The 12,566-nt window shown below is 47.9% G+C and overlaps 1 protein-coding gene across 19 annotated transcripts in view; it reads left to right on the top strand.

The window, feature by feature from the left end:
• NINL (ninein like) overlaps positions 1-12,566 on the top strand; it is a 134,682-nt gene that overhangs the window by 103,763 nt on the left and 18,353 nt on the right. For 18 of the 19 annotated variants that reach the window (XR_011430643.1, XR_011430647.1, XR_011430648.1 and 15 more), the window contains 2 exons: positions 7,720-7,824; positions 9,098-9,167. The exons of the other annotated variant lie outside the window; for it this stretch is intronic. Coding sequence is in view for 10 of the 18 variants with exons in the window: in XM_070246988.1 (XP_070103089.1) it covers positions 7,720-7,824; positions 9,098-9,167 (175 nt within the window). In the remaining 8 variants the exon portion in view is untranslated. The remainder of the gene's footprint in view (positions 1-7,719; positions 7,825-9,097; positions 9,168-12,566) is intronic. 19 annotated transcript variants of the gene reach the window in all.

The following is a 12,566-nucleotide window of genomic DNA, read 5'->3' as shown; positions in this document are numbered from 1 at the left end:
AAGGACAGTTTTGACTATAGGTGAGTTTCAGCCATCTCACTAAAACTTTAGACCAGCACTGTCCTTAGAGCTTTCTGCGATGAAGGACATGTCCTGTGTGTGCTCTATCCATTATGGCAGCCGCCAGTCGCACATGGCTGTTGAGCACTGGACATGTGGCCTGTGCGGACTCTCTGAGGAGGGTCCCAGGGATGGAAGCCCAGGGTGCATGTGAGTGCGAGGATGAGCAGGCAAGCAGGGGGGAGTCCCCTGTTAGAATGAGAGCAGCCTCGTGGCCCCCTGACCCGAGGGAGGTCCTGGGGTCAGAGCTGCAGCCCTGAGTAGCCTACAGAAGAGAACGTGTCTCTTCTGTAGGAAAGAGGCAGAAGTTGAGCTGAGCCAGAAGCTCTCGTGTCTGGCAGCCCAGCAGGCTGCGCGCTATGAGGCCCTCTCACTGCAGCACCAGAGGAGGAAGAGGAGCTGCAGGAGCACCTGCTGCACGGGAGGGAGGTGACGGAGCAGCGGGAGCTCCGCTGGAGTGCAGGGAGGAGAGGCCAGGGAGCTCCTCACGTGCTGTGGAAGGCAACAGTACAGTGGGGACCTGCTGCTGTGCCCCGGAGTGCATGTGTCAGGCATGGTCCTTGAACTGCATGTCCCTGTGCGGTTGGAATATCCACGTGAAGGGCCCCTCTGCCACCATGTTCTGGGAGGCTCAGCGGGGGCAGCCGTCACTGCTGGGGGGCTGCAGCAGACACTTCGAGGGAAGCCTCCAGGAGCGGGGGAAGCCTCCAGGAGGGGAGGCAGCCTCGAGATGCTGGCTGTCAGCATGTGCAGAGTGCCCAGTGTGAGCCAGGCCCTCCTGCTGCTCAGGCTCCCCTGGGGCTCGGGCTGGTGCACCCTCTCAGAAGCCTGAACGTCTAGAAGGGCTTTTCAGGTGCCGTGGAGTGGGCTTCAGGTGCTTCTCTCCTGGCTCCTCGGGAGACAGAGGGCTGCCCTGGGAGGTGTTATGGGCACTTATGTGGCCAGGCATGGCTGTGTGGTGTGGTCAGTGCACTGCTTGCAGTGTCATTTGGTCACCCCCATTAGCCCAATACAGCACACTTGCAAGGTGCGCTCGCTTTCTGTGGAGACGGAGGCTCCATGAGGTAGCGTGTCACTTGTGCAAGTGGGTGACACTGCCTCACTGCAGACTCGGGTCTGTCCCGGGGCGTGGTCACAGGTGTGTGGTGAGACTTGTATTCCAGCTCCAGCGCCAGCACCTGCCAGCTGGCTGACCCTGGGCAAGTTGCTTCATTGAAAAAAAAAATGTTATGTGGGATTTATGATGACTCAAAGGGAATAAATGTCAATGCATTACACAGCTTAATAAAGAAAATAGTTGCACAGCTGGAAGCACTGGGCACCTCTCCAGGCCGCCTTGCTCCTGGCGGTACCTGTCCTGAAGGGCTGTGCATTGCTATCCAGGCTTTGCTTATGCTCCTGCCTCTTCTGTGGGCTTGCCCGAACGATGTGGAACCTTGTTCGTGGTGGTCTGACTTCTGAATTTCCTCATTCACGTAGTGGAGATGGCGCTGTGCCTCAAAAGGGGGTGGTGAGCACATGATAAAGGCCTGAATGTGTGCTTACAGTCACGACTGCACCATGTAAGCCCCCTACAAACAAGCCGGTCTCGGGCCAGAGCACACGCATGGGCACCTGCTCTGTGCACAAGTCCATAGCAGGCTCCAGGAACACAGGGGCCTCGGGCCCAGAAGCAGCTGGGCACTGAAATGCCACTCTGCCATCTCCCCTGGATGCTTCCTAGTGGACAGATGTGTCCCCACACCCTGCTGTCCAGACCCTCCCCCAACCCCGAATGGGGTGCTGCGCACCGACCCAGGCCTAGAAGGCTGTCCTTGTCCTCTCTCTGCCTCTCACCCGCTGCACTACCCGGCCTGTTGGCCCCACCACTGAAGTCACAGTTCAAGCCTCAGTGGGGTCGTCACTTACTTGACGGCCTTCCCCAGGCGCCCCCTCTGCCGGAGCAGCTCGGGGTGCAGCAGGGAGTGGAGCAGAGTGCAGAGCGTTCAGCCAGGCTGCTGCGCCTCCTTCTTCTCACATCATCAGGGAGAAATGTGCTGTCATGTTTCAAGGATGAGAAATCTTAAAGGCTGTGCCACTCAAACCATGTACGTTTTTCAGGGACAGATACATGTGTGGTGAAAGCCTAAGGGGCTATATAGAAAAGATCGACCCAAGTTCAAGCTGGTGGTTTCCTGGGAGGGCAAGGGGTTCAGGTCAGATTGGGCAGTCTGGGAAGGCCACGTGGCACAGTGACCTTGTGGCTGCCCAGCCCCCGTCAGGCTGAGGCGGCCGAGTGCGCCCAGATGAGCGGCATCTGGAGAGTAAGGAGACAGGCCGTGCAGAGGGAAAGGTGGATGGAAGCTGGCTGTCATGGGAATGGGGAGGGTTCTCCAAGAGCAAGCTGCCTGGGGCCTGAGCAGGGCAGCTGTGAGGACTAGCTCATGGGCTGCCAGGAGGACTGGCTGCCGTGGGAAGAGCAGATTATGGGGGCTGTGGGGTGGACGTGTGGAAGGCAGTGGGGAGATGGGTAGAGGGTGGTGGGATGGACAAGAGAGGGAGGTAGCTACTGCAGCTGTCCAGGCAAGAGGTGTTGGTGACTGGGGTGAGAGTGAGGGCCGCAGAGGTGCAGGACATTGACTGGGAGGAGCCTGGAGGCTGCTTTGACGGGTTATGGGTGGAGGGGATGCTGGCAAGGGAGGTTGGATGTGGGACTAATCAGAGGACTCCTAGGAAATGCCACTGCCCATGCAGGGAGAAGGTGGGAGGGCAGGATCTAGCTATATCTGAGGGGCATGTGGTGATGTCCCTGCAAAGAGTGAGGTGGGAGATGGGGAAGGAGCCCCTCGAGGAGGGTAAACCAAGGCATCTCAGGGAGGCTCCTGTGAGGAGGGAGGAGCCAGTGAGGGGCCAGTTCACACAGGACCTGCCACCTGAAGAGTCTGCTAGGCTAGGCAGCATGCCAGCACCCCCTGAGCCCACCAGCATCCCTTACCCCCAAGCTGGACCTCAAGTCCCCGGCCCCCACTCTTGAGGGCAGGTCTGTTCCCAGTGCCAGCTAATAGGCCCTTAGCCACAATTCCCAGTGTGTTGGCCTTGTGGCCACTTCCAAGTGAACACATGACACATGAGACCACCCCCCCAAACCCACAACAACTGCAGGACTCCAGGCTGGGCAAAGGTCAGACCTGCAGGATTTTGGAAACCACGTTGAAGATTTGGGCCTTTTTCATCAGAGAAAGCAAAGCCCAGAGAGTGACATGATCAGATTTGGATTGTGAAAGAGTCTTTGCCAGCAATTTATATTTATATTTTTATTTTTTGCTGAAGAAGATTTGCCCTGAGCTAACATCTGTGCCAACTTCCTCTGGTTTGTATGTGGGTTGCCACCACAACATGGCTACTGACAAGTGCCATAGGTCTGTGCCTGGGAACTGAACCTGGGACTGCTGAGGTGGAGCACACTGAACTTGACCGTTAGGCCACAGGGCCCACCCCTCTGCCAGCAATTTAGAGAACAGCACAGTGGTCCGAACACCCGTGTGGCCTCAATTCCTCCACGGTCACCTTTGCCATCTTCTTGCTCTCCACACACACATCCCTGTTTTTTCCTGAATCATTTGAGATAATTGCAGACATTATGACACCTTACTGTTCGATACTTCACAGCATGTAATTATGTAAGAACAAGGATATTCTTCCACATTCCTACAATATCATTGTCACATGGGAAATTTAACATGAATACAATGCTGTTTTTTTAGTTTGTACTCCACATTCAGATTTCCCCAGTTATCTCAGTATGTTTTTTATAGGTGGTTCACCCACCCCAGGTCTAGTCAAGGATCATGCTATGTATTTAGTTATCATGTTTCTTTAATATCCTTTAATCTAAGAGAGTATATTAGTCTTTAATTAGTTAATATTTTAGTTAATGGACGTTGACTTTTTATCATGGTAAAGTATACATAACATAAAATTGGTCATTTTAACCCTTTTGAAGTGTGTAATTTAGTGGCATTAAACATCCACAGTGTTGGGGGCCATCATCACACCCACCTCCTCCCAGAGAGTTTGGGAAGGACTGGCGTTAGTTCTTCCCTAAACGTTGGATTGAGTTCACCAGGGAAGCCGTCAGTTCCTGGGCTTTTCCGTGTTGTGGGCGTTCACTTGCTGGTTCAATCTCCTTATTGGTTATAGGTCTGTACAGATTTTCGATTTCTTCGTGAGTCAGTTTTGATAGGACGTCAACATTTTTGAAGAATCAAGACCAGGTCTTTTGCAGAAGCGTCCTCAATTTGGATGCCTGATTTTTCCCATGATCAGATTCCTTCTTGCATCTCATGCCTTCTTTATAGGACCATTTTCTTTCTTTTTAGTGTATAGCCTTTAGCAGTTCCTTTAGTGAAACTCTCTTTGGAGTAAATTCCTTAGTTTTTTATCTGAAAATATCTCACGTGTCCCTCCATTTCTGAGAGAGAGAATTCCTAGAAACACAAATCTATGTTAGTAGTTGCAGGGCTGTCCTCTGCCCTTTGAACAGACTCAGTGTCTCCAAGATTCCATTGTTGACATTGAGTAGTTATGGTTTTTCCTTCATATGTGCGGTAGTTTCCAATTGCTGCTGTAACAAATTACCACAAATTTAGTGGCTTAAAACAAATGTATGATTTTATAGTTTTGGAGCTTAGAAGTCCGAAGTGAGTGCTACTGGCCTAAAATCAGGATGCTGGCCAGGCGGCCTTCGTTTCTGGCAGCTGTAGAGGAGAGCCTCTTTTCTCGCCCTTTCCAGGCTGCTCCACTCCCTGGTTCATGGCCTCCCTCCATCTCTAAGGCCAGCAGTTGCTGCTCGGGTCTCCCTCACATCGACTTGCTCTGACACAGACTCTTGTGCTTGTCTCCTCCACATTTAAGGACCCTTCAGGCTACATTGGGCCCACCTGGATAGTAAGGATAGTCTCTCCATCTAAGGTCAGCTAATTAGCCACCTTAATGTCCTTTTCCACGTTAATTCCCCTTTGCCATGGAATGTAAGATATTCACAGGTTCTGGGGACTAGGACGTGGACATCTTTTAGAGACCATTATTCTGCCCTCCATAGTAGATATCTATCTTTTGTGTTTTTCTTTGGTGTGTTTTTAACTTTTTATTGAAGTGTTATATAAACAAGAAGAATACACGTGTACAATTGGAAGAATTTTCAACAACTTGAACACATCTGTGTTACAAGCATCCAGAACAGGAAATAGAACTCCCCAGAGTCCCCCAGGGGTGACCCTCATTCTTCTAACAATGTAGATTAATTTTGCCAGGTTTTGTACTTTATATAAAGGAATCATACAGTGTGGACTCTTGCGTCTGGCTTTCTTGGCTCAATAAATGTTTGTGAGATTCACCCGCATTGTTGCTTATTGTTGCATCCATTTCCTTGCTGTGGAGTATTCCATTGTGTGACTATACCATGATTTATTCATTGTTTTGTTGATGGGCATTTGAGTAGTTTCCACTTTTTGGTCATCACAAATAGTCCTGCTGGGAAAAATCTTGGATGGAATTGTTGGCTTATAGGGCGTAGGTGTGGTTTTCCTTTTACTTATCCTGCTTAGAAAATACTATGCCTATAGAATGTATGGATTGGTGTCTTATGACAGACTTTCAGCCATTATTCTTAAAATATTGTCTCTCTGTTCATTATCCTCTCCTTTTAGAGGTATGATTTTAGATCTTTTCACTTTTCCTCCATTTCTCAACTTCTCTTTCATATCTTCTGTCTTCTTTTCTCTCTGTGTCACATTCTGGGTCCTTTTTTCATATCTTTGTTCTAGGTCAGTAATTCTTTCTTCAGCTGTGTCTAATCTGCTGTTTTGCCCATGCAGTGATTTTTTTATTTTCACACTGACTTTTTTTTCTTTTCCAAAAATTCTATTTAGTCCTGTCTGATCACTTTTGATAGTTTCTTCTGGCTTGTTCATTTTTTAATTTCCCATCTTTTATTTATGTAAACATTTCACAATATTTATCTTTAGTTTGTGTCTGATAATTCCCATATCTGAGGGTCCCACAGAATCTGTGTGGTTTTTGCTTCTGTTGACTCTCAGGTGTGGCTTTTTTCCACGTTTGTTTTGGTGATTTTTGATTGTGAGCTCATGTTTACATGATATTAATTTCTGGGAATCCTAGGAGCTGTAGTAGAGGTTGCTTTCTGCAGGAAGGATGTGTATTGCTCTTGCAGATAATTGGGGGCCTGCTAATCTGGAACCACTTTAACCTCCTTCCAGGCTACTGGCTTAAAGCAGGTGTCCACAGCACGTTTCTCCGTGCTGCTTATGGCAGTGGCATTGGCCTCAGGGTAACTCCATCTTTCTGTTGCTTAATGCTCACAGCTTTGGTTTCAGCTTCCAGGTGTTTGTTTTGTTTGGGGCCTACGAGGTTCTGTTCCCTTCTGTGAGGGCAGCCCACATCGGGACTAGCTTCACACAGGCTCTAGTTGTTTGGTGGGTGTAGGGGATGGGGTGGGGCAACCATCAACTTATGTGAGGACTAGGAACCTGGAAGTAAAACACCCCTCCCACACACACGGCTTCCTTGAATCAATTTGTTTCCCATCCTGGAGCCAGAGTGACAGTTTCAAAACACACACCTCATTTGTTTGACTCCCCTGCTTGAAACCCTTTGCTGCTTTTAAAATTCCAATGACTTATTTTTTTTTCTTTAGTTCCTTATGAGATAAAATGAAGTCATATTTATGCTTATGAAGGAGATAACCTTGATATTATAAGCATAATGCATAAAATAAACATGATGAGATCATCTGGCTTTGAGTATTTTTGGATTGAAAAAAATTAGAAGCTAATGCCAGATGGGGACCTACGGGGGGAATAAGTGTCAGCCAGACCAGTGCGTATTAAGGATATATTCTCTTGGCAACAAGTATGGATTTGAAACTGCCTCATTGGTGATCTTTCTTGGTAAGTTGCTCATTTGTTGTACACCGATGGTGTTACCTATGAGAGTTTTCAGAAAGCAAAGGTCCGGGCAGACTTGGTTCATATAGTACCTGTTCATACTGGCTTTTTCCCATTGAAGGCTACACCTTGATGAGGTCTCTCTCCACAAACTGATGTGGGCGTCTTCCCAGGTTTCTCCTCCTGGTGCTGACTTCAGAATGTGGGATGCAGTGGGAGGGCTCACCAAAGAGGAGAATGTGTCTATGTGTTTTGGTCTTCTGACGCCTTGTGTTTCTTAGTCCCATGTTGGAGTTCACTGGTGGTAGTGAATATCCTTTGTAGTAACCTGAGGACTCATTTTGCATTGGTAACAACTATGGGCACACTCATATTTAAGCTAGAGGTTGCAAGACACAGGAACAGCTCAGCTATAAACACAGTAAATGGAACCAAGGTGCTGGGTACATTAGTGAGCTACTGATGGTGGGACTGTTTTAGAACCTGAGAAAAGCTTTGTTTTCTGAAGCTTGTCTCTTGGGAGATGCAACCCACAGCGCATTAGCCCTGGATAGAGGAAAAGGGAAGAGGAGGAGGGTGCCCTGTGCCGTCATCTGGGGAAGGGAAAGGTAGACTGCGGGATCGCCGTGACTTCGACCACAAGGCCAGACTCACGGACTGTGGAGGCGGCCAGCTCGGGACTTCCCACTCTTCTTTCTTTCAATTTTTCATGCAGAATTGAGGTGGATAGGCTTTCTGAAGAAAACACGTTGTTGAAAAATGAGCTGAGAAGGATTCAGCAAGAGCTTGAAGCTGCAGAAAAGACAAATGATGCACAGAGGTAAGGGCCCGGTCTCAGTGGTTCCACCCAGAACTTCTACCTATGACGCCTTTGCTCTTTGTAGAATGAGCTTCGAAGGTATTGTAGAAACTGGGCATTGTTCACAGATCAACCCTGCATTCCAGAAAACTATGTGGGTGAGACATGCTGACCTCTGACCAGCCTTGACAGGCATGGGAGGGCTCCTTCCAGATGTTGGCAGCTACCTTCATTCCTGAGCTCCTTGGTGCCAGCAGTGTGAGGGAGAGTGTGTGCGTGCTGCAGCACGGCCAGCACCGCAGTGAGCTGCTCCAGCCCAGGCCTGCTTATCTCTGAAGTCCCTGGGCAGGCACTTCTCACCCCACAGAAATACTCCACGTCACGCTGAGGGGGAAGTAGTGAGTATTTTTGCAGTGGTCAGGGGTGCTCCTGGGCCTTCCTGGGCCAGTGAAATCTGTTTGTGTCCTTGTCGTGGTTTCAGCTGTGCTTTTCTCAAAGTTTGTTTCTAGTCTGATTTTGGTGAATCAGAGTTAGGGATGTGGGGTGGGAAGGGGGAGTGGCAGGGACCTGAGCACAAGGGACGCACAGGAGGGTCTGGGGTACTCCCATCCGTGAGAGCCAGAGGGAGGGGTCAGGGACCTGAGCACGAGGCGGGAGAGAGTGTGTGGTGGGGGAGGACAGGCAGTACCTGTCAGTGGATTTCTGCTTCCGCTAGTGTAGCCATATGCCAGGACAGTTTGTTTGGCCTTTCTCTTTCAACTGTAAAGTTCCAGATGAGCTCAGCTTGAAAATGCTGAGCCTGTGGTGCTGATTTGATGGAAGTGCCATGGTGATTACAGCATAGAATCCAAAGCAGGCAGTCAACAAGTGATTGCTGTTACATCAGAGCATTTCTGACATCTAAAAGTTGTTTTCTCTTTAGAAACCATTTTTTGCCTAAGTTTGACAGTGGTGTCTCCTTTGACAGCAGCCCTCAGTGGATGTGAGGCTGTTTGGGTCTTTATTTATGCTGCTGGGTGTGAATGGTTGCGTGTTTTGCTAAGGAAACGTTAATGATTGTGATGGAGGAGTGTCACGGAGGGTGCGTGTCCTTACGAGCCTGGCAGTGTTCCTCTGTTTCCGAGGGCCGGGATCTGGACTGGAGCGTTATCGTCGGCAGCAGCTAGTGTAGAGCAGCAACGGCGGCGGCATAGTGAACGAGGTGCCGATGTACGAATCCGTTACAATGGGCGATGACTGGGAAAAATGAGGCTGGTTGGTCAGAGTGACACTGTTGATTTTGCTTCTTCAACAGGAAAGAAATTGAGGTTTTACAGAGAGACAAGGAAAAGGCCTGCTCTGAAGCGGAAGAGCTCAGCACACAGGTCGAGTATCGATCCCGGGCGTGAAGCTAATGCCACCCTCCTTTTGTCATTATTCTGACATAATTTCAAACTTAGAGAAAGGAAGTACAGAACTTTTTTCTGAAAGGTTTGAGAGTGAGTGCCTATTCATCACGCCCCCACATCAGTGTGGATAGAGACGGGCCGCAGCCGCCCACTCCCTCCAGAACCGTGCATGGCATTGGTCTCCTTTAGTCGGTCTGTCCTTGGTTGTTAGGACCTCAGCACTTTTGAAGATGACAAGCAGTTATTTCGTAGGAAGTCCCTTAGTTTGGTTTGTCTGATGTTTCCTTTTGATTAGATTTACATTATGCATCTTTGGCACGTTCTCCTCATTTCATCCTATCCTTGGTACGATGGTTTGTCCCCTTACTGGGGGTGGTAACTTTGATTCTCGGTTAAGTGGTATTGGCCAGGCTTCTCCAAAGTAAAGTTACTTTTCCCTTTGTAATTAACGAGTATTTTATGGGTGGATATTTTGATACTGTGTCAATATCCTGTTCTTCATCAAACGCTCACTCACTTTTGTAGCATCTTTTCTGTCTTGGTGGAGTCAATTATTACTATGATAGTGGCCAAATGGTGACGAATTCCACCATTCCTTTTTATTTATTAATTGGTATTCTAGTGTAAGGAAGAACTTTCTCTTCTCCCCATTCATTTATTCATTTACAACTTATTACTATCATAGATTCCTGTTTTATGCAATGGGTTATAATATGTTACCATTAGTATCTATTTTAATGCTCAAATTGTCCCCTGATTTAGCCAAAGAGAGCCCCTTCAAGGTGGTTTATGGGTCTTTTGGACCAGTCCTGATCATTCTTTCAGCATGTCCTTACTCTCTGGTACCCCAAGATCTTCCAGGTTCATCTAATACTTCCCCTGCGCCAGCCCTGGAATCAGTCATTTATCCAAGGAGCCCTTGGTTACTTTTAGTCTAGAATGTTGTTTAAAGACCAAGATCTGGGCACTGCATGTACTCATTGCTCCTGGGCTGTCTCTACTTCCAGGCACGGTTAGTGGATCGAGCTAGGGAATAAATGTGCTATATACATCCATAAAATCACATGCACATGGTTACATCTCTCTATACTGAAAACTGTGAATTCAGACCCATATCTGCAGTTCCTACACAACATCATGGGGTAATTCTAGTTTTCTCCCTTTCCATATTTGTAACTCATACCTCTAACAGTGAGAAGTCTAATTTCCATCATCTTCAATGTATTTATTGTTTGATCAGTCTCCCTTTAGCCCACGTGTAAATGCCCATCTCACTCTGTTTTGGTACTGACCACCACACTGGTCCTCCCTTTGCCCCCATATACAGAAACCTTCTGTAGTTGGTCTTGCTTACTGGCTTTTGGACTGAATTATTAAGGAGGAAGTGTTCAAGCTGGGATGTGTCATCTTTGTTTTTTTTCCAATGGAAATTATTATTGATAATTGCAGACTCATATGTAGTTGTAAGAAATATAGAGAAATTCCGGGGCCGGCCCAGTGTCGCAGCGGTTAAGTTGCGTGTTCCGCTTCTCGGTGGCCCGGGGTTCACCAGTTCGGATCCTGGGTGTGGACATGGCACCGCTTGGCAAAAGCCATGCTTTGGCAGGCATTCCACATATAAAGTAGAGGAAGATGGGCACGGATGCTAGCTCAGAGCCAGCCTTCCTCAGCAAAAACAGGAGGATTGGCAGTAGTTAGCTCAGGGCTAATCTTCCTAAAAAAAAAAAAAAATTAGAGAAATCCCTTATACGCTTTGCCTAGTTTCCCCCAATGGTACTATTTTACAGAACTGTATTTGCTTGGGCAGCCAAACAAAATGCCTCACTCTGTGAGGCTTAAGCAAGAGAAATTTATTTCCTCATAGTTCTCAAGGTTGGAAGTCCAAAATCAAGCTGTCAGCAGGGTTGATTTCATTCTGAGGCCTCTCTCCTTGGCTTGTAGATGGCCACTTCTCTCTGTGTCTTCACATCATCTTCCCTCTGTCCTTGTCTGTGTCCTGACTTTTTTTTTTCTTTTTGCTGAGGGAGATTTACCCTAAGCCTATGTCTCTGCCATTCTTCCTCTACTTTCTGAGTGGGATGCTGCCACAGCATGGCTAACCAGCAGTGTAGGTCTGTGCCTGGGATCCAAACCCATGAGCCTGGGCCACCGAAGCAGAGTATGCCAAAGTTAACCACTAGGCCCTGGGGTCCGTCCCCTGACCTTTTCTTACAAGTACAACAGTCATATTGGATCAGGGCCCACCCATATGACCTCATTTTACCTTAATTACCTCTTTTAAAGGCTCTGCCTCCAAATACAGTCACATTCTGAGGTCCTGGGAGATAGGATGTCAATATATGAGTGTGGGGGGGGACACAAATCAGCCCATAACAAATATCACAACCAAGCTATTGACATCGATACAGTCCTTGAGGGTGTCCCCAGTTTATTTGTGTATTCACGCGTGTGTGTAAGTTCTCCACAGTTTCATCCCCTGTGCGGGTTTGCATAGCCACCACCACAGGCAGGATAACGAACAGTCCCGACTCCAGCAGGGCCCTTCATGTTGCTCTTTTGTAAGTACACCCACCTCCTTCAGCCCACCTACCCCAGCCCCAAGCCCCCAGCCCTGACAACCACTAATCTGTCATTCAGTTCTAAAATTGTGTTGTTTCAAAATGTTATATAAAAGGAATCATGTAGAGTATAGCATTTGGGATTGACTTTTCTCACGTAACTCCCTGGAGATTCATCCCCCCACATGTTGTATGTTTCAGTAGTCAGTTTCTTTTTATTGCTGAGTAGTATATTCTGTGGTATTGACGTCCCACAATTTGTTTTCATACTCACCTTTTAAAGGACATCTGGGCTGATTCCAGTTTTGGTTATTAGAAATAAATTTGCTGTGAAGATTCCTGTGCAGGTTCTCATATGAATTGAGTTTCCATTTCACTGGGGTGAGTGCCCAGGGGTGCCGTTGCTGGTCGTATGGAAGCATATGTTTAGTTTTATAAGAAACTGCCAGACTATTATCTAGAGTGACTGTAACAGTTTGTATTCCCACCAGCAATGTATGTATGATCCAGTTTCCCCATATCCTTACCAGCATTTGGTGTTGTCACTAGTGTTTTTATTTTAGCCACTCTGGTAGGTGTGTGCTGAGACAGAAAGGCTGGAGGGGCTGGAGCTGGGTGTCCCCTTCTCCCATGTTGGTTACACTCTGGTCAAATAGTTTCTCTTGAGAGCAGGAGGACAGACGCTCTGAGAGTACTGCAAAATGGTCACTGTGTTGGTCAGCTCGAGCTGCCATGTCAAAACGCCATAGGTAAGCATTTGACTAGTGGCTTAAACACAGAAATTTATTGTCTCCCAGTTCTCGGGGCCAGAAATCCA

Source organism: Equus caballus, chromosome 22 (assembly GCF_041296265.1).
Source record: "Equus caballus isolate H_3958 breed thoroughbred chromosome 22, TB-T2T, whole genome shotgun sequence".
Lineage (NCBI taxonomy): Eukaryota > Metazoa > Chordata > Mammalia > Perissodactyla > Equidae > Equus > Equus caballus.
Note: the sequence above shows the minus strand (reverse complement) of the source record. Positions and strands in the feature narration are given on the sequence as shown.